Source organism: Populus nigra, chromosome 2, assembly GCF_951802175.1.
Source record: "Populus nigra chromosome 2, ddPopNigr1.1, whole genome shotgun sequence".
NCBI classification, from domain to species: domain Eukaryota; kingdom Viridiplantae; phylum Streptophyta; class Magnoliopsida; order Malpighiales; family Salicaceae; genus Populus; species Populus nigra.
In genome coordinates this window covers 48,486,989-48,508,746 of record NC_084853.1, presented here as the reverse complement: position 1 = coordinate 48,508,746, position 21,758 = coordinate 48,486,989, and the positions used below count along the sequence as shown (strand labels likewise).

Below are 21,758 nucleotides of genomic sequence, written 5' to 3'. Positions count from 1 at the left end.
CTTTAAAATATATTAAAATAATTTTATTTTTATATTTTTTAAATTTTAATATCAACACATTAAAATCATAAAAAAATACTAAAAAATCATAAAATTAATATTTTTACATTTTTAAAACACAATTTCAAATTCCAAAACAGTCATTTTACTACAAAGCTCGTTATCCTTGTCGGACACATATGGCTTTCGAACTAAAAAGAGGTAGAAAGAAAATCATCACATAGTTTTTAAAGAAGGCTAGTAAAGAAAATGATAAAAAAAAAATAGTTATGTTTTTTAAAAATAAAAATTATTCAAAAATATCATTTCCTAAGAAACGTTGCCTTGTATAGTTTTTTGCATATCATTATTCGTTTAGTTATTTTATATATATATATATATATATTAGGTCCCTAATATGAAATTGAAATTAACTTGAGAATTAATTAATTTATCATATTTATTTTTTGTTTTGGGCCTTCGAAACCAAAACTAGCAAGGTGAGAAGATTGGACTTTAAAGTCTATTCCATTCATTTTTGAGCTAGGACTCTTTGTTAGGCCTTTTGGATTTTAGCATTATTCAGCCTAGTTTTTTTATATATATAAAAAAAAAATAGTGTTTTTTTCATTTGGTAAGTTTAAAGGGTGCAGCTTAATTGATCAAGCCCTGAATATTTTCTCTAGAGGTTACCGGTTCAAAATCCACAAACTTCAGAGCTATTGAAAGTTTACATGGTCGTTAACTTTAGACCCCGTAAAATTAGTCAAGATACGCGTAAAATAACTCAGACATTTTCATTAATAATAATAATAAAAAAATTATTATAAAACCGAGAAAAATCTACGTAGTAATCACATGAAATCATGTTAAGCAAATGTTGAATCTCTAAAATTAAAAATCATATTTAATCAAAATAGATCCATTTAACTTCCCATTAAAATACATGGTTTATTTATTAGCCATGCCCATAATATATGGTTTGGTTTTACAAAGTAAACTCAAGTCATTATTAGAGTTATTGCATTTTATAAAACTTTTAACGAATTTATTATTATAGTATCATAAAAAATTAAATAGTTTATAATTGAATCAGCATAAAAGAAATTAAAAAAAAAACCACTTCATTTTGACAATTATAATTGTCACAATCACCACCTCATTTCAACGTATTACCATCTCAGAGAAGAAAAAAAATCGAAAGGGTACCCGAAAATATCTCCAATGCTTTGTATTTATTTCCATTTCTATTAATATCGTTTCGAATCGGCAACCATTTGGCGGAACAGAGCCACCGAACCGAAACCAGCTTTGGCATCTCCGCAGCTCCTCAAAAGCATCTGCTTCCTTTCTCTTTCCGATTCCCTTGGAGGATCCTCCCTCTATAAATTTTTAGCTCTTGATTTATTGTATGGCCTTCGACTTGAGAGCTTGAAAATTCTTTTCTTTTATACGCAAAGAACATCATCGTCATCATCATCATCTAGCTATTCAATTTCAGGTACCATCTTCTGCCTTTGCTTTCTTCCTTTCTTGGTTCTTCTCTACCCCATTCTTATATATTTCTTCTTTTATTGATTCCATAAAAGACTTTAGCAGCTTAGACTTTCTTGAATTCTTATTCTGTACGATCCCATTTCTTGATTTTGAGGTTTGCCTTGACAAAAATACGGCTTTTGCTATATTAATTAGTTTATTTATTTTGACGGCATGTGTGCATTTGTTTTAACAGAGGATGGATGGTGTAAAACATACGAGTGAGGATTCAGAGCTGATATCTGAAACAATTGAGAAACTCCCAGTAAGTGTTTCAATGGAAGGGAAAGGGAAGAGATTATGGAAGAAAGTTAAGTACCAGCTTGTAGAGTACAATTCCTTGCCCGCATATTTAAGGGACAATGAGTTCATTTTGGGCCATTACCGTTCTGAATGGCCTTTGAAGCAGGTTTTGCTCAGTGTCTTCACTATCCACAATGAGACATTGAATGTTTGGACGTAAGTTTCCCATCTTATGGCAACAACCCCTTATTTAGTGTTTCTCATGGAGTTAATTCAAAGTCTCTTGTTTTGGTGTTTGTGCAAAAATCTGCTGTAGATGTTGGCCGTACGTGGATTGTTGTGGTTCTTTACTGTTTAGAGAAAGACTGGTCACATATGTTTCTTGCTTGATTTTGTACTAAAAGGTTTGCGGTTCCTTTTGATTTCATATTTAGGAAGAAAGTAGTGTGCTGCTTGTCTATGTGACAGTGGCACTTCCATTTGGAATGAGGAAGCGAAGATACGAGGACAGAAATGAAATATGGTTTTTATTGCTGGCTGATAGCATACAATATTTATAAAATGAGAGGTTCATATTCAACAAATCTTGTGGTTTCGGTATAGAAATGTTTGAGAAATTGTCTAAAATCTCATGTGGGTGGATTAGATTTACTTTTGAGTCTACAAAGAGGGATGATATCAAATTTAAATTCCTGAATTTTTAGTCAGTAACTCAGCTTTTGGTTGTTCAGTGAACTAAAGGTTTGTGTGGTTTCAATAGGCCAGTCGTATTTTGTTATCCTGACTTATTTCCAAGATCCAAGAACTTGGTGATGCCAATATTTGAAGTGCCCTTTTCATAAGTTTTGGTTCAGAAGTCAGATGTTCTGTTTCGGGTCTTTAATATCAGATTATTGATTCACTGCAGGCATTTGATCGGGTTTTTCCTTTTCCTGTCCTTGACCATATATACTGCAATGAAGGTTCCAAAGGTGGTTGATCTTCATTCTCTACAACTACCTGAGGTGTTGAAAGCTGATTTGCACAAATTGCAAGAATGCCTTCCCTCGTTACCCAACATGCCTGATCTGCACAAACTTAGCGGAGAGTTGAAGAGTACATTGCCTTCAATTGATTTGCTTCCATCATTCTCAAGATGGCATGTCATGGACCTTCTATACAATTGTTTGCCTGAGCGGTTCTCACATAGCAACCAGACTGATGTGTGTGTTCTGGTAATGATCTTTTTCCTCAATGCTGATATTACAGTCAATAGATGACACTGGTGGGCCACATTCTTGGTGGTTGGTGATGAAACTGGAATTTATGCCCCTGTCTGTGGTAACATGATATGATGCTGGTTGAAATTAGATGGCTGATTTGTGAGGGAGAATTTATAATTCATACTTCTGATTAAATTGGATATTCTTGTTCCTTGGTGCATTGAGCATCAAGATATCCTCACATGTTTGTAAGATTTTGGAATACTGAAATTGCAACATTCTATGAAGTTCTCCTTCATCCTTTTGCTTTTGTTGTGGTGTGTTGATTGGTACCGATGCTGTCTTCAGAACCTTACCTCTGAAGGATTGAATTTTGCTTTCTTTTGTGTTTAAAGATTTATTAAATTTATGTTTGTAAATCAGAAATAGGCAACTTGCCAATTGCATAAGCTCTGAATTTCAAAACTTCTCAACTAAGACTCTGAGCAACAGACAGCCTGCAACTGACATTTGTGCTGTTTACATAGAAGCCATCTGTATTTCAAACTATATTGCGTGTATCAATTACTTGTTTTATAATGAAAGGTGAAAACAGCATATATGCACACTCTTAGAGTGTATTGTTTGACAAGTTACATGTAACATAGAACTAAGTTCTACATTTCCAAAGTTTCAGCAGTTCACCTATTTGATGCTGAAGGTTCACTTTGTTGCATGGGATGTCATATCTCACACTACAACTTTTTGCCATTATTTTAAGATAGTCATGCCTTATCTTTACACGTATTGCTGTGATGTTTCAGTATATTTATAACATATATATTTTAGGAACAAACATTGATTTATTTTTCTGTTTGTATTTAAAAGATTGAATGGTGTTTGTATTGCGATGATTAGAATGGTAGTCCAATCCATCAGTAGTTGCAAGAAGAGAAGGGTTTAAAAGAATATTCTTTATTGATGCTGATATTATTTTCCAGTTGCTGCTTTCTACCGTTTTGTATATTCAGCAATTTGCATGTATAGAATCTCCCATCTAATCTCCTGTCGTCATTTGGCTAATGTTCTTATTACTATTTTTCCCTTTTAAATCCAGCGTAGCATGAAGGAGGATGTTGCAAACATGATAGCACCCCTGATGCTGAGGCCAATCACACGTTGGCCATTCTTTGCTTTCTTGGGTGGGGCTATGTTTTGCTTGCTAGCTAGCAGCACTTGCCACCTTCTCTCGTGCCACTCCGAGCGCTTAACATACATCATGCTTAGGCTTGACTATGCTGGAATTGCAGCCCTCATTTCCACCTCGTTTTACCCTCCTGTGTACTACTCCTTCATGTGCAATCCTTTTTTCTGTAACCTGTACTTGGGGTTCATAACTCTCTTGGGGGTTGCCACAATATTGGTTTCACTACTGCCAGTGTTTCAAAATCCCGAATTCCGTACCGTTCGTGCATCCCTTTTCCTTGGCATGGGTTTGTCTGGGGTGGCGCCTATTCTGCACAAGCTTATCTTGTTCTGGCATCAGCCTGAGGCCCTTCACACAACTGGCTATGAGGTCCTGATGGGGATTTTCTATGGAATCGGAGCACTGATTTATGCCACAAGGATTCCAGAAAGATGGATGCCTGGGAAATTTGACATTGCAGGGCACAGTCACCAACTTTTCCATGTATTGGTAGTGGCTGGAGCTTATACTCATTATCAGGCAGGGCTGGTTTACCTCAAGTGGCGAGACCTTGAAGGATGTCGAGGAACGTAAATCCTGAATGCTAAAAGTAACTGATTAGTGGATGAGATCTTAGATTAATGTCATTGTGTCACTAAATAAGTAAAGCTGGCCTAGATATGTAAAGGCAGTGGAAAAGCAAAAGACTTCTCTGCTGTTGTTTTTGTGCATTACAACGAATGTCTATGAATAAAATAATTGTATTCTCTTGTACTGTATTCTATTATTCAAATCGCCTATAAGAACATGTGCTGGAACAGAAAATGGTGTTCAGTTTCTACCTCTTGATTTGAAACTGTCAAAATGATGAGGACTGTAGCGAGTTTGGGTTGATAAATTCAGTCCTCAATACACATGCAGCAGGCCATGATAGAGAGTCGTCTTTGGTTTCCATTCCGTAATAGACTTAGATAGCGTGAGGTAGAAGAATACCGAGGGACAATACAACACGGAACAAAAACGGAGATAGAGTTGTCTTTGGTTTACCTGCTTCCACGTTCGTCTTCCTGTGAGCTTCCGAAGAAGAATATATACACACAAAAAAATAAAAAGAAATCATCGAAATGCTTTCATTGAGAGTTGAACTCAAGACCTCCCGCTTACTAAACGGGTGCTCTAACCAACTGAGCTATGAAAGCTTTTGCTGGCACGGTGTTGGATTTTATCTTAATAACGTTTGTATAAGTGTTAAGAGACCATTGTCAGACAGTGACAGGAGAGACCTAGGACCCAACTGCGATCAGAACGGTCACTGTGTCTGCAGTTGGCTCATCATGTTGTCAGTCTGAATTAAATCGACTACTCACATGGAGGTAGGGCAAACTGGTTGTTAGACTCTACTTGAAAATTAATCCCAAAAGGGATCTCATTCACCAAGTTACTAGTTCATCCATGGATTATCATTGAGTCAACCAAATGAATTTTTTTTATTAGAACTTTTATTATTTTAAAAGAAATTTTTTAGTACCGATTCGGTAGGGTTTATACAGTGTTTGACCAGGTTAAATAAAATCTAACTAGAATCAAATTTTGAGATCTGAATTTCCAGAGTCAATTTGTCGGTTTAACAATTATGCTCCAGACATGATTTGTGAATTCCAATACTAAAATATACCAGTAATAGGCTATGCAAAGATGGATGCAACCTTGAACGGAGCAAAGAAACAAGTTAGGAGACATTAGAGGGTAGAGTTCAATATTATTTTTTAAATTTATTTTTTAAAAATTAGTGGTTTGAGTTTTATACATTTTAAAATTAAATTTATATTATTATTAATTTCAGGATTGATAAAATTAATTAAAATATATATCAACAATCTAAACACTTAAAAAGAAAATTTATATTATATAATTATTAATTTTATAACCCGTAAAATTAATTAAAATATGATTAGAATATTCACAGTTTAAAGGAAAAAAACTTATAACAGGAGCATAAGATGAACAGAAGACGTCCTTTTGTTTGCAGTTTCATAATAAAGCTCAACATGTCATAGATGATCTGATCTCGGAATTGGCGTCTTCACTTGGTGGTCGTTTCGACTTTTGTTCTATATTTGATTATTTTTTTTTGACTCTTCACTATCAACGTACTGCACCATTTTTGTTGAAGAATTCATACGTCCATTAATTTCTTCTTATTTGTTTTTTTTAAGGGTCATGCTTGTTTTTCAGTTTCTGCTTTTTTAAAATGCTTTTAAAATTATTATATACTTGAAAAAACATAAAATTAATATGTGCTTTTTAATGATGATTTTAATGTGATGATATAAAAAAATAAAAATAAAAATATATTATTTTAATATATTTGTAATTAAAAAATACTTTTAAAGTATATTCTACACTAAATTACCTCTTTGATATTGATTTTTTTCTTTTTGATTGAGGAGTATGGTGTTTTTTTTAAAAAGAAATACCAGAAAAATAAAAAATAAAATTAGCAAAATAGTGTAGTGTGTATATTACAGGATTAGAAAATGCATCATTCAAGCTTGTTGCTATTTTGAATTGTGATATTTTAAAAACAATTCTGAAATGTGCTGCATATGAGGATAGAGAAGAAAAAAAAGAGAGAGACAGAAAAAAAAAACAAATCTTGAAAGAACACCAAAGTTTCAATTAAATTATCATTAATACCATAAAAAAATCTTGATAAAATAAATCTAACAACACTAAATAATATTATTAAAAATAACCTAAGTGTGTTATATTTGTTGCTAAAAAATGGTCGTATGTTTTTAAGGTCTTTGTTTTTTTCTCTTGTCTCTTCTCTCCTCACGTCCAACCAATTTCACAATTTTTTTTTGAAATATCACAATTAAAAATAACTACAAGATTAAATATTGTGTTTCTCAATCTTTATATATATAAATTTTGCCTTTCCATCTTTTTTTTTTCAAACCAGATTATTTCATTAATATTAAAAAAAAAGCCCCAATAACCAAAATAGCGGAGTATTGTTGGGTTAAATGGTCACGGTCAAGAGAATTTATAGCCAATTATAGTGAATTGAAGTCCTATTTTTGTCCGTTTGGTTTTTCTGTGTGTTGACTTGTGTGCTCTTTTAGAATGGGTTTTCAACAATCGATGGTCACGTGACACTATGGCTCCCATTTTCCTCATTAAACTAGAATAAGGCGTTTCTTCTTTTTATTCTACAAATTAAAGTCAGACAAGTGTCCGAGCTTCATAATAACCCTTTCTCCCCTTCAAATTAAGAGGTTTTAAATTTGAGTTCCTCTCCCCATACTGTACATAACAAACAATTAAAAATTCAAGATTAATATGGTGATGAAGGAGAATTACTCTATTTTTTTTAACTTCTTAAATTACAATTTTAAAATTAGTATTTAATAAAATATATTAAGATCTTTGATGTACTAAATTGACTTAATAATGCATCTTTAAAATTGCTTGATAAGAGATTTCTTTATATATATATATATAATCTCTAAATTACTCTTGAATGATTATATGTGATTTGGAGATTCGGATTCTAGAACTAGGGGGTCGTTGTTTTGAAAATAAAATAATTAATTATGTAATACGAGAGCTAAATTCAAGGAGCCCCAGGGTTTAATAAAATAAAATGGAACCCAATTCTTGAGGCGAGGGGAAGACGACGGTATGGAGGATAATAATTAACTAAAATAAAATAAAACTTAAGACAAAAGTATCGTAAATGACGGAACTTATGCCGGAAATGTCCAAAATCATACCAGAAATTCTAGTTCAACTGGGAAAGTGTCGGTGATGCACTGTCACGTGTAATAGTCTACGTGTCACTTCTAAAACCCCACACCTCATCAACACGCGCCCCATTACTGCCGTAGTTCACGCCTTACCTTATCGTTTCATGCCTAAAACTCACTCTCATATGTCCCTCTATTCTTACCATTTGCTCAGTGAAATTTGTAACTTTAAATATGATCAAATCAATCCCCCGTTTTTTAAAGATAAAGAAAACTAGATTGACATATACTCAATTTAGAACCATCCCTAGACTCAAATAACAGAGGAAGAGAGATTGATTTCATAAAATTGTAAGTAAAAGCACCTATGTGAACAAAAACATAAAGCAAGGATCATATTATATAATTATTAGCCCTCAATTAACAAGCCCGGCGCATTTTAGCCTACAAGGCGCCATGACACCGACGCTCTCCACCCTCCAATCACAAACTCATTTTCTTGCTCCTAAATACCCCACCAGATTTTTGCAAATTGTATGATAATCTCTCTTGCATAAACCCTCTCCTCTTAACTTGCGGCATCAATATTGGTCAATGCATTAAAACCTACCAAGTCCAACACATCTTTCACTCTCACTAGTCACTACTACTAGCCAAAAGAAGATACAATATTACTAGAAAAATCTAACCTGGTTAGCCTCTCTCTTTCTTTCACATGTAGCTTAATGTAAAATGATCACACCAGAAGTGCCCCAAAACAAGTCTCAATACTCTCCAATGGCAAAATCAAGTGTTAGAAACAAACCCTTGTCCTGTTTCAGTGACGGGTTTCTCTATCTTGGTGGTGCTCTATTAGCTTTTTTACTAGTCTGGTCATTGTGGTCTTACACAGTTCCGCACATTTTCGAACCCAGGGGTAGTACAAAATCCGCCACCAACGACGCCCGAACCCAGCAATGCGTTCAAGAAAATCCTGCTGTCAATCTAGGCTACGACCCACCAGACCAAACCTTCTATGACGATCAAGAACTGAGTTATTCGATCGAGAGACCGATGAAGAACTGGGACGAGAAGCGAAAAGAGTGGCTCAAACGTCACCCTTCATTTGCCCCTGGCGCTCGTGATCGTGTGGTTCTTGTGACTGGATCACAATCGAAGCCATGCAAGAACCCAATAGGTGATCATTTACTTTTAAGATTCTTCAAGAACAAAGTTGATTACTGTAGAATCCACGGCTACGACATCTTTTACAACAATGTTCTGTTACATCCAAAAATGTCTAGTTATTGGGCCAAACTACCCGTCGTTAAAGCAGCCATGCTAGCTCACCCAGAAGCTGAGTGGATCTGGTGGGTTGACTCGGATGCCATGTTCACCGACATGGAATACAAGCTCCCGTTACGGCGTTATGATTACAGGAACCATAACTTGGTGGTCCACGGCTGGGAAAAGTTGATCTACAAGGAGAAGAGTTGGACGGCTTTAAACGCTGGCGTTTTTCTGATAAGAAATTGTCAGTGGTCTATGGATTTCATGGAGAAATGGAGTAGCATGGGTCCAATGAGTTCTGAATATAAGAAGTGGGGTCCAATCCAACGGTCAGTATTCAAGGACAAGCTGTTCCCTGAATCAGACGATCAGTCGGGCTTGATCTATATGCTTTATCAGGATAAGGGTTTGATGGACAAGATTTACTTAGAAGGGGAGTATTACTTTGAAGGGTATTGGGCAGATATAGTGCCAACGTACGATAACATAACGGAGAAGTACACGGAGTTGGAAAAGGAAGATGGGAAATTGAGGAGACGACATGCAGAGAAAGTGAGTGAGCAATACGGCGTGTTTAGAGAGCCACACTTGAAGGAGGCAGGGAATGGTAAAGGGAGCTGGAGGAGACCCTTCATCACACATTTTACTGGCTGTCAGCCTTGTAGTGGGGATCACAATCAGATTTATCACGGGGAGACTTGTTGGAATGGGATGGTCAAGGCTTTGAATTTCGCTGATAATCAAGTCTTGAGGAAGTATGGTTTTGTGCACCCTGATTTACTGGATTCTGGCACGGTCACCGAGACCCCCTTTGATTATCCCGATGATGGGCCTTGGTGAATGATTCACCGACCAAAACATAGGAAAAAAAGTAAGTTTTGTTTGAATTTGACAGTGGTTAATTTAGTTGCTCATCCGTGCATGGTGTTGTATTTTGGTTTGGTTTATACTGTTTTTTTTTTTTAAGTATTTAATCATAGGTTTGTCTGGTTTTTATAAGAGCGTCAAGCATAATTTTTTAGTATTCTTTTTTATACCAAATACAATAGTTATTAAACTCAGTAGTTGACCTGAAAACCCATAAAATCCTGATTGAAGCTGAATTTCAAATTAATTTGAAAAGGATATTAATATAATAAAATCTTTTTGACTCATTCACGTTTTTTCATGAGATTAGCCGAGTTAATTTTAATGAATTTGTTTTTATAATAAAAACAATGACTTTTTTTTTACTGGAGTTAATTTGTGGATTGATATATTGACTGAGTTACTCCGATTCTTTTCGAGGTTAGTTTCAAGTCGGGTCTCACAAATATGTTATATACTATGATGATTGGATATTTGTAATGCATGAAATAATTGATTGACCATTTGAATAATTGAATTGGTGGCCATGGTTTTTTTTTTCATTCTTTTTTAAAAAGGAAAAAAAAAAACACTACGGCCATAATTGAAGGCTTTGTTTGAAAGTACTGAAAAGAGAGAAGCATATAGTGGCACTTTTTTACATGGCTTAAACTAGTGCATGATTGGAGGATAATGTTCCACTTATCGAGGACTTGGTATGATAGAAGAATGATTTTGTTAGGTGGTGGGGTGACTTGAGTTTATGTGCATAAAGAAAAGAATTGTTTGCGTGGCACTTGAGCTTGTTTTTGACTAAATCATGGTGCTTTTTGTGCTCGTGATAGGGACAAGGATCTTCGTTTTAAAGTGACCAAAAACACCTTCCAGCATCCCTTCAACCATGCCCAAGTGGCTGTTGTGATCAAAAGAGTAGTTATTTTTTTGGATTTTCTTTTCTCTCTTAAAACTTCCAAGTTTCTGTTATGGTGAAACGGTAATTGCCTTGTGGTAGGTTGCTAGCTTGCTATAATGCCTATGTTTTCAATATCAACATCTTATATCGTTGGGTTTGAATAAAATAATATATTCAATGCGTCAGATGGGAATTGACATGGCCTCGATTCTCAAAACGTAGGCAATCTAGACTCATCCCTACCTTATGATCCCAGTTCCAAAATCCTTTCCGGCAGATCTATCGAGCCTGGAAAAATTTCATTACATAGCTAATATGCTAGTTGTGGATATTAGTTGTTCCTGAGCAGCTGAGCAGAATGATAAATCATTAAATTATTTAAAGACATAGTGGCCTATCAATTCATTCTAGATTCATTTTAGATTTACCCTTGTGATCGAGCTGTATTATTTCATCTATTATCTCGGATTTTTTGTTTTTTTCTGAGTTATTCCGATTTCATCATTCCAATCCCGACGTGTTACATGTATTTTCTGATTTCATGGATTCATCTATGCATGCGGACAGTTTTCTACCTGACTTTGATGTGGGGGCAATGCCTCGTATCTGTAATCTATGACAAGGTTTTTAACCCCGTTGTTTACGAGATTCATGTGGATTATTGTCATAAACACTGCATAAATCGAATTATATACACATGATTTCTAGCACTCAGTGCTCATCCATATGTCTTGTTGAATGACAGAAAACCTGAACTAGGGTGGTTCAAGCCTTCCATTCCCGTGCACTCACATTCGACATGGCTGTATATTTTCTGTTGGCAATTAGGGACGACTGAATCAATATGCAGCAGTTGTCCTCAAGTAGTCTTGCTTAAGGCAGTGGATTATGTTTCATCAGCATGTCTGCACACACGAGACACTCTTGCAAGATTCATGTCTTTCTCTTTCTTTGTAGGTCTATCCTCCCTTTGATAAATGATTGTCTCCATGCTTGTAAGGTATATATAGCAGTGATTGCCATCGTTGAATCTATGTTCTTCATCCAGAATAGGATGACTGTCCTGCTTTATTGAAGCAAGTTTTGCTTGCCTTGCCTGTGCCTCTGTCTTCTCCTCATGCCTTGATTATGTGGAGAACTTGTGTAATAATTGGCCATTGTATCCTGTCACGCTACTTCACCCAAAAATTGGGATCCATGAAAAGAAAAATAAAATGCAAGTTGTCTGTGTATTCAACGATTCTTTTTTGAAAATCAGAACGGTTTTTAGTCTTAAATAACGCAAAACGTAAAAATATAATTAATTAGCGCCACTTATCGTTGGTTTTTTATGCCTAGTCTATTATGTTTGATTGCTTTTGATTTATCTCTGAATAATTATCGGTAAGTATTGTTACCAGAATTAATGAAAATACTTTCGGGTGAGAAACTTAAACCTAACCCAGTTTTAGAAAGATATGTGTATTTCTATTAATTTTTGTGAAAATATATATTAGAAGAATATATCGAAGAATAATTTAAAATGAAGAAAATATTAGGAACAATTATATTTGTATGGATATATTGGAGATGAGGGGATAACTTGAGCTAATTCTCTCGAAAAACATGGAGTTGTCTTATGCTTAATCACTGTTTTTTTTTTTTTTTAATGATTCCTTTAACAGCATATTTGGAACCAATTCTACATGAAATTGAATCGATTGCAAGAGCAAAATGGAATTCTAAAGTTACAATAAGAAAAATAATAATAACATGAAAATGTTCTAGCAACTAAGATCTAGCTGTTGTTGTAAGAACCATGCTGGAATTCCATAAATTTTTGTCCCATGGCAATACCAAAAACATGGGAGGATCAAAGTTCAAATTTGATCGTAGGGTGAGGAAGGGAGGAGATGAAATGGTAGCAATACAGATTTGAAATGGTAATCCTCAACGTCATTATATCAAATCGCAGCTCTTGAGGTGCGATTTGTAACAGTAGACTTTCTGCAAATTGAATTTCTGCAAATCCACCCTACTGAAAATCTATCAGAGCAGAGGCTGCTTATTTGGTTTTCCTTTCATCTGCAATTTATATGAGCTAGCAGCACAGTGTTATATCTGTGTTTCAAGAATCCAAGGAGCCTGAAACAAAGCAACCTACAATCAATACACACTGTTGAAACAGATAATAAAAGATCACATTGAAAACATCTGAGCTAATAGTAATTAACTAAACACTTGGGTTTCTGGTATGTCGACGCATCAAAAGGGAAATAGATGGATGGGTATTCCTCAAGTAGATTTCTACTCCATTCTCAAATCTTGTCACAAGTCGGCTGGGCTGGAGACCTCAAAGTTTGGTCTTGAACGGCAGTCTCCACAATAGAAGACTTCAACCTTTACTTTGCTGATGTAGGTGGGTCAGAAAAGTTTTGACGGTTCTGAACAACATCTAAATGAAGATCTGCTATTAATGGATCATATATATATATATATATATATATAAACCTAGCGGATTTATTTACGTAACAGAGCTTAGTTCAATATAACTTGACATAAAAAGTTTTAAAAATCAAATTGTTAGATGGGACTTAAATTTTACTAGATAATTTTTAAGATCCAATTCTATATAAGGTCTAACAGCTTTGGAAAACCCTCAAATTATTCAATTTATTCAAGGCGTTTAGACTGCTTAGTCATGCTGACTAGACTTGCTAAAAACTTTTCTCTTCTGTCATTGTCCTCAGTTCTTACCAACCTCTGGTGCGTAATCGACATCTTGCTAGCTTCAACTTGGTTGAATAATAATAATCATGCCTGCGGCACCCTCTGCTGTCCATTTCTTATTCATTTAGGGTGCTCAGCCGGTGCTCCTTTCTCAAACCAGAACAACTCTGAACGTTAGGGAAGATAAGGGAAGATCACCTGGGCAAACCAACCGAAGCTGCTTGACTTATCCAAACCGAACGATAGCAGCTTAAAGCTGAGCCTAGAGTAGTGTCGCTGCTTGATCGGCGCTTTGACTTTGTCCCTCGGGATCCACCACAGGTTGGGTTTGAGTGAGAGCTGCGTGATAGGTGACTATCCAGCACGGTTCGGAGAGCAATTTATTTATTTTTTATTTCAGTCTGCGCTGGTGAATGGAAGTAACCAAATACTACCTTAACACTAATCCATATAAAATTTCAAGTCAAATAAAAGAAAGCGGATGGGGATGAGGATTTTGAGACAGAACTTTCCAATTCCAACAAAAATAAATAACACATTTAAGGTAGTATGTATCGAAGGTATTCTAGCACCAACCTTCAAGATTAAGTTCAATTACTTTTTCCAATTTAGGACGAGGCAGCCTTCTTCATGACGACTAAGGATTAAGAAATTTATGAAAATTGATGACAAGCTTCCTTTTCAATTGTCAAAAACAAGGATAAGAACGGCACACGTGCCAAAGTTGGAACTTAAGCTGAAACAGGTACTGTAAATATATGTTGGCAAACAAGAAATTGAGCCAAATTTGACAAACAAGAGACAAGAAAGTCTGAAAAGTGAAGATAAAAGGGAACTACCGGCCCCCTTCTTCACCTTTTAGAGACAGCATAGCTTCTGCTTCTGGGATAAACATTGGCCTTAACCTTGACATCCTCTTCATCAAAATCACATGGTTTTTCTTCATCAATCCTTCCAATAGCAACAGTATGACTCCTAGGCATATTGTCTCCTAGTCGAGTTGCAGATTTCTTATGACTATATTGTTGTCTTGCAGGAACATCCACATTGATCTTGCTGTTTCTACTTCCTAAATTACTCCTGGTGGAGGCAGCCCTTAAAGGCCCCCTACGATCATCATCCAAGTGGTTTGGTTTTGTTGAGCTGACACTGTAACTTCGAGGCATGGCATTGAAATTGCCTGTTGGGCAACTCATCACACAGACCTGATCTGAGTATTCAGCCATTCCCTTCATGTAGAAGTCCCTGGCCCTGGCCAAAATCCTAAGGGGTGCCTTCAGAATCTTTTTTAGTGTGCTTTCTTTCCTGGACTTCTTATTGATAACCATGTTCTCTAAAGAAGACTGAACAGAGTGATAATAAATACAGGTAAATGGGAGATGAAGAAAGCAAGAAGAAGACTAGAACTTATCCTCGAGGACTCTGGACATGAGTTAATAGATGATGCTCTGCAATTACAGGGGCTGGCAAGGCAAATATATATGGAATGTTGGAGCAAATAGGATTGCAATTACTAGTTTATCAACAGACGAAAATGACGGGGATGATACCATTTTAATTAAGTTTTTTTTTTATAACCATCGTGTTAAAATAATAGTTATTTTTTTTCTTATATTTATGAATTTAATTAATGGGAAAATTAAGATTAGTGTAGAATCTTTCATGCCCATAAACGTTTTCTATACTAATTATAACTTGCCAACAAACCATTATTAAGCTAAAAATTACACCAATCATATGAAAGAAAAAGTCATATTTAAAGAACATGGATTTATTGTTAAAATAAAAAAAAGAAAGAAAATGACATTTTAATTAATTCTTGTAACCACTTGACGATGTAGTTATTTTTTTTTATTATTATTTTTTAGTTAACTCAACTTTATCATTCAACAATATTTAAGAGACGACCAGTATAGAATCTTTAATGTCTGTATTAGTTTACTCCTTTTGTGGCCATATATCCATTGAATGGAGTGTGGTTTACGGACCAATTGTGGTGCATTTGTCAGGTAATTGAGCCGGATCGTAGATTCATGAGAAACTGCAAACCGGAATAGAAACGACACGAAAAAAAAATCCAAAAATTGTTTTTCTAAAATAAAGAAATATACAAATTCAGAAACCTATGTATTATATATTGTACCTGCCGTTTGATTTTTTCCTTACTGATAGTTCAATGTTTATTGGTTTTTTTCTTCTTCCTGGGATAGCTGTTTAAAAAGATGATTATACAAGGGGTGCTGATTGATTATCTCTAAACTCAGTGAAGCATTGAGTCTATATATTTATGGGTATAGCAAGATACTACACCTATTAATTTTTCTAGATTTAGCCAAACATTAAAATTAAATGTATATAGATCTTGTGAAATGTTTGACTTATCATCTCAGCATTGAATCTATATATTTATGGGTATAGCAAGATATTACACCTATTAATTTTTCTAGATTTAGCCAAACACTAAAATTAAATGTATATTGATCTTGTGAAATGTCTGACTTATCATCTCTAAGCCCAACCAGGTATTGAGCTCTAGGTGTTGATGGACTGTGTTGAATTTGTGCTCTTTACTCCAAAAGAATCTTGGGTTTCAAAGATATTTTATCCTAAAAAATCAAAAATATTTTATTATGATAAGACAGCAAATCAAGGATTGCATTGCCATTATCATTCTTAATTGTTATCAAAGTTGGAACTTCAAAGTTTAAAGCTTTTAATAGTTTCCATCCATGCAACTTTAAAAGTTATTGCTAACCAACGACTCTTATCAAGTTTGTGAACCTAACATGTAAATGTTCCCTAAATAAAAGTTATATTAGTAATTATATTTTTATAATTATTGAAGTAATTATGTTTATATGAGAAAACTTTTTTCAATGACTGTCCAGAAAATCTTCATCGAGGAAACAACATTTCCTCTTATTTTTAGGACCAAGAATATATATAAAAAGAAAGAAGTAGAGAAGTGACGTTGAAAGGTTTTTTATTATAAAAAACTCTAAATCACCGAGAGCAACTCTTGGTAAAAATCGAAAAAGAAGTGCAGGAGAGGGGGGAAAACATATATAAGCATTATACTCTACAGGTCACAATCTTTGCTTATATTTTAATTGGATGATATATTATAGATATATTAAATAGTAATACATATAACTTCCATTCAATCCTCGATTATAATATATGCCTGGATTCCAAATTTTAACTTATTGTCGTCTGTATTTATTCTCAAAATTTTGCCCATGTCTGCCTTCTGATGCCGTAAGAACTTTTTTTAGCTATCTAGAAAGTAAAAATTAAGTGAAAACTGAAATGTATAAAATTAAAAAAGAATAAAAAAGAAAAGAATCTGGTGTTCCCGAGTGGAAAACTTGAACCTGATAGAGTCAATATTCAATGTAAGTCGCTAGTAGTTTCCGTTTCCACTTCGGCACGTTCTTTAAGTTATGGTTTTGGACTTGGACTCGAGAGTTATCTGATTCTGACATATTTACTCACTTAACCATCGATCTAAGATTTGACGTCAACTAGATTAGGAACAAAAACACAAGTTTTTTTAATATTGATTGAGATTTGTTTTTAAATAATCAAAATTTATGTTGCCTGAGCAGCTCTGGTCAGATTCCGAGTTAGATTTTATAATTATGCTCTCGAATTAAAAGTGACATGATAAATTTTATAGCATGATAAATTAATCATATAACTAGAATGATAAATCAAAGTTTATCTTTTTATCTAAATAATATTGTTTGAAGTTTTTCTTTTCAAATCAAAATTTATGTTGCCTTGATTAACTAGGATCTACTCTTAGAGCTGGACCTTATAACTATAATTTCAAATTAGAAGTAACATGATGATCACAAACTATTAATTTTCAAAATAATGGTTTGGATTTTTTTTATAAAGTAAAATAACTACTAATTTTAAAAAAACGACAATAACAATAACCGTCCAGTAACTAATTGGGGTGAATAAAATTGAAATCAATAACTGGGGTGAAAATTTAAAATTTGGGAAAAAATTAAATGAGAAGAAAAAATATTTAAAAACAGGTGTTGAATATTTAAACACGGTGCAAGTCAATTATTTTGAAAAGGCCTCCTATGCCGGTGACTTTAGGGCTAGGTTAATTGATCATTTATGGGTGCTTCACAGACATTTGAACAAGATCATCAATGCAAGGCATTTATTTTTCATCTATTGATTAGAAATTGTGGAGAAGAATATAAAGAAAAGAGAAGAAGGAGTAAACGTGGGGGCTCAACCCAAGAGTGTCCATTACGGGGCGAAGTCAAGTCTTTTCGTTTTTGTCAATTTGTTTGAAGTAATTTGGAGCTTTCACTACTTTGTCATAATTACTCCTTGAAAGGCCAATAGAAATATCCTGGCAAAAGAACAAGTTTGTGTTTAATTAATTTTAGTTTAGATCAAAATTAAAATTTTAAAAACATTGATTATGTTGTAAGAAAAAAAGAAATCATATATTAAGTTAATAAATAATTTAGTTATTAAACCTGTATTGTCAAGCTTTATTTTTTTTCCAGTAGAAAATACTATTAATTAGATACCATAAATTGATACTGAAATATATATTGAGAAACAAGGGAAAGACAGTTTTGAAGTTATCATTTCAAATCAAGAAAAATAAAGATGATTTTTTTTCTTTTTATTCTAGCTGTCTTCATATCTTTCGTCTTGATATAATACAAAAATATCATGGTATAGTATAGGCTTAATTAAATAATATATTTTTCAAACCCGATTTAAATTTAAAGTTTAAATAACATCTTGATTAGATAGTATCTCCGATTAATTAATAAATTTACATGATCTGATCTATGTTTAACTGTAAATGTTTTGGATACTTAAGGAAAGTTATTAAGCGAACCAGCAACTTGGGCTTCCTTATCTCTCCGGGCTTTGTTGGGTACTCTGCTAGTGAAGCTGCTGCAAGTTTCCTTCCATAGATATATTGTGGGCTCACCTTGTCGGCTTGTTCATAAGGCCATGCGCTAATTTCCAGGTAAGATTTAGAACCCAGTCATGGAAAAGCTTATCACATAAACAAAATATATTTTAAAAGATATTCAACTAAATACTCTCATTGTTGGGCATTTCTTAATGACTGATTTGAGCAAACTTTCCTGTCTTTATTATTAGAAAATTTGGTTAATAAAAAATATTTTTCAGTCAAAGAAAAATTTAGCTTCGTTTCCAGAAAAGTGTTTTCCTGAAAAATTTGGACGGAAAATAATTTCTAGAAATTGTAAAAAATTTAAAAATGTTATATTATTTGTCGATTATATCAAATTTGATCATCAAACTTTTGATTGATATATATATATATATATATATATATATATATATATATATATATATATATATTTTGTTTTGAATATTTATTTTTCAATTTCTTCTCTTAAAATTTAATTTTTATATTAATTTTGGTCCTCATTTTTATAATTTTTATTTGCTTTTTCCTTATCATTTTTTTATTGAAATTTTTTATGTATCAAATTTGATCCTCATTTTTTTGATTGTTACTTATTTTATTTGAAATAATTTATGAAATGTTTATTATTATTATTTTAATTTCTTCATCTTTCATTTTTTTATTTTTTAGATTTGATCTTTATTATTTTGATTATTATTTATTTTATTTGAGATAATTTATAAAATTATATTTTTTTCAATTTCATTCTCATTAAACCTTTTAATTTTCTTAGATTTGTTCCTCGTTATTTTAATAAACTTGAAGAAAATAAAATATAAATAAGTTATTTTCCATCTCATTTTCCATGACATAACCAAACATTGAAAAATGTTTTCCAACTTATTTTCCATTACACTACCAAACATCAGAAAATAATTTATTTTTCTGAAATTTATTTTTTAAAAAAATTACTTTCCAGCAAACAAACGGGTCTTAGTCTTTTTCTAATTTAAAAATAAAAAAAAGTACTACTAAAATAGAGGGTGGGTATATCCCCACTTCTTTTTATTGTCATTTTTTAGGGGTTCTGTGCTGTTATTTTCACTTCATAAGTTTACGGGAGCGACAAAACTAACTCTATTTTTTATTTTTCCCTTTTCACTTATTTTTTCCATATATATTATTATTATTTGATTATTTGCTTTCGTTTATGAAAAAAAAAAAATGTTTGTCTTCAATTAAAAATTGATATAAAATAGAAAATTAATATATATTTACTTAAATACATCCTTACAATATTTGATTATTTGTTTCTTTTAATGCTACGTACCCTTAATGTTATATAAATAATTATATAAAAACATTTCAAATTTATTATTATATATATAAAAAACTCATTGATCCTTAATCTTTTAACTACATCCCTTATTTTCTAATTGTATATTTTCTCATCTTTTCTTAATATTTAAAGTCTTTTATATTAATTATAGAAACCTCCTTAAATAATATTTAGAGTACTTCTATTTATATTAAATATGTAGTTTGATTAAGAGAGAGAGAGAGAGATTCACCCATACCATCAACTAAATAAAGGTTTGAATAAAATGTATGAATAAGTACGATTTTATATCAAGCAACATTCAAATAAAATCAAATTGAGTCACACACTCAAAAATAGTATTTGAATAATTTATTAGGTATACATATAACCAATATTTTTTTATATAATTAAAATTAGATCAATTTGGTTTTTTTCATAATTTATTGATAATTCTAAATAAATTATCTAAATGACCCCCAACAATGTGCGGACACATTTGCTAATATATATCCATAATTAATAGAAGGACAACATGTCATATTAACTCATAGCTTCCAAGGAAAAAACATGATAGCTGATGTAATTAGCCGTCCACTTCAAAATATTAATTTTAATTATGTGTGTGGTTCAACCTTAATAGTGCTTAGAATCGAACTCCCTGATCATGACTCCAACGGTTAGGAAACACAAAAATCCCAAATCAAGTTCAATATGTCAAGATTAATTTTATGTTTAATTAAAAACAAATTGGCCAAATTAAATATACATTCCATTAGTGGAATTGTATGGCAAATGACTGTTCGATAATCTGCTCTTATTAGCCTTTCCTCTTTGAGATTTCAGATTGAATGCCATGATTTCACACCTAACAATATTATCCATTGGTATGCTTCTCTATAATTAGACATTTTTTTTAAAATTAATATGGGTTTTCGGATTAGTTTGTTTGCATTTTAATTAATTCTATAAGTTCTAAAATTAACAACCATGTAAATCTTTAATAATTTTAAAGTTTGTAAAATGCAGACTTAATTAGACACCTTTTCTTTTATGTGTGTGAGAAAGAAAAAGACTTAAATCGACAGCATTTGATTTGATCATTGTTCCAAGACAAAAGCGGTGAAAATAAAAGTGCGGTGAAAATAAAAGTCGTGAAGATAATTCAGATAAAAAAGTTATATTTGCATATATATTTTAAAAATAATATAAATCCACTTTAAAATTATTACATAAATAAATTTTTTTTTTTTTATCTTTGTACCTCCAGCTAAGTTTATTTTTGTTTTTTTTATATATATCTTTTTTATTTTAAATTATCAATCAAGCACAATTCATGTCGGTTGCATATGAAAATTGCAGCTGGATTACCCATTGAAAATATGTAGAAGTGCAGAAAAAAAGAAGAAAGGTCATGCATTATTGAGTTTGATTGAAATCTGAAAACGATGGTACTGAATATTAATTCAACAAATTACTTTTTTGACGCAATTGCTTACAGCCAGTTTTACAAGATTCTTCGATAAAAAAATTAGGACGGCTGCGACTTGGAGAAAGAGACAGACCACTTTAGTTTTAACGTCGGTTTCGATCTGAAAACTTGCTGCTTAAAATATTTTCCTCACTATTCTCCCAACTTTCATGGTAAGCAAAGGAAAGCATGATCGTGCACGCATAAATTCAATACATTGATCTTTAGCTTGCTACAATTGGGACTGGTGTAGATTCATGGTAACTAAGTGTGTTTTTGGCATTATGATAGTTTTGTGAAAAATATGCGATAATTACTTATAAATATTGTATTAAAAAATAACTAGAAAGAACTCAAGATTTAATGTAATTTGATAATTATGCTTGTAACCATATGAACAAGAAATTTTTATTTTTACTATATTG

General features: G+C 32.7%; 3 protein-coding genes and 1 non-coding gene across 5 annotated transcripts; 2 read left to right on the top strand and 2 right to left on the bottom strand.

The window, feature by feature from the left end:
* Positions 1-1,228: 1,228 nt before the first annotated feature.
* On the top strand, positions 1,229-4,904 carry LOC133682789 (heptahelical transmembrane protein 4-like). Its single transcript, XM_062106310.1, has 4 exons — positions 1,229-1,480; positions 1,712-1,974; positions 2,666-2,972; positions 4,057-4,904. Exons 2-4 carry the CDS (start codon positions 1,715-1,717, stop codon positions 4,717-4,719), a joined length of 1,230 nt encoding a protein of 409 aa, XP_061962294.1. The 5' UTR covers positions 1,229-1,480; positions 1,712-1,714; the 3' UTR covers positions 4,720-4,904.
* Positions 4,905-5,250: 346 nt separating this feature from the next.
* TRNAT-AGU (transfer RNA threonine (anticodon AGU)) lies at positions 5,251-5,324 on the bottom strand. Its single transcript has one exon. It is a non-coding gene; the product is annotated as a tRNA-Thr (tRNA).
* A 3,047-nt stretch (positions 5,325-8,371) lies between these two features.
* LOC133682571 (putative glycosyltransferase 7) lies at positions 8,372-12,142 on the top strand. Of its 2 annotated transcripts, none has more exons than XM_062105964.1 (2): positions 8,372-10,017; positions 11,651-12,142. In XM_062105964.1, exon 1 carries the CDS (start codon positions 8,610-8,612, stop codon positions 9,984-9,986), a length of 1,377 nt encoding a protein of 458 aa, XP_061961948.1. In that variant the 5' UTR covers positions 8,372-8,609; the 3' UTR covers positions 9,987-10,017; positions 11,651-12,142. The 2 variants fall into 2 exon arrangements, with proteins under 2 accessions (XP_061961948.1, XP_061961947.1); XM_062105963.1 differs by having other exon boundaries at positions 10,838-12,142.
* A 2,323-nt stretch (positions 12,143-14,465) lies between these two features.
* On the bottom strand, positions 14,466-14,942 carry LOC133683051 (uncharacterized). The gene has a single exon (XM_062106562.1). The coding sequence runs from the start codon at positions 14,940-14,942 to the stop codon at positions 14,466-14,468; it is 477 nt and encodes a 158-aa protein (XP_061962546.1).
* Between the last annotated feature and the right edge of the window lie 6,816 nt (positions 14,943-21,758).

Bases quoted from the DNA above. Each gene is read 5' to 3' on its own strand.
- LOC133682789 (XM_062106310.1), top strand. From the start codon at position 1,715: ATGGATGGTGTAAAACATACGAGTGAGGATTCAGAGCTGATATCTGAA. The intron at 1,975-2,665 runs GTAAGTTTCCCA...GATTCACTGCAG, and splicing joins GAGACATTGAATGTTTGGAC to GCATTTGATCGGGTTTTTCC. The intron at 2,973-4,056 runs GTAATGATCTTT...TTTTAAATCCAG, and splicing joins AGACTGATGTGTGTGTTCTG to CGTAGCATGAAGGAGGATGT.
- LOC133682571 (XM_062105964.1), top strand. From the start codon at position 8,610: ATGATCACACCAGAAGTGCCCCAAAACAAGTCTCAATACTCTCCAATG.
- LOC133683051 (XM_062106562.1), bottom strand. From the start codon at position 14,942: ATGGTTATCAATAAGAAGTCCAGGAAAGAAAGCACACTAAAAAAGATT.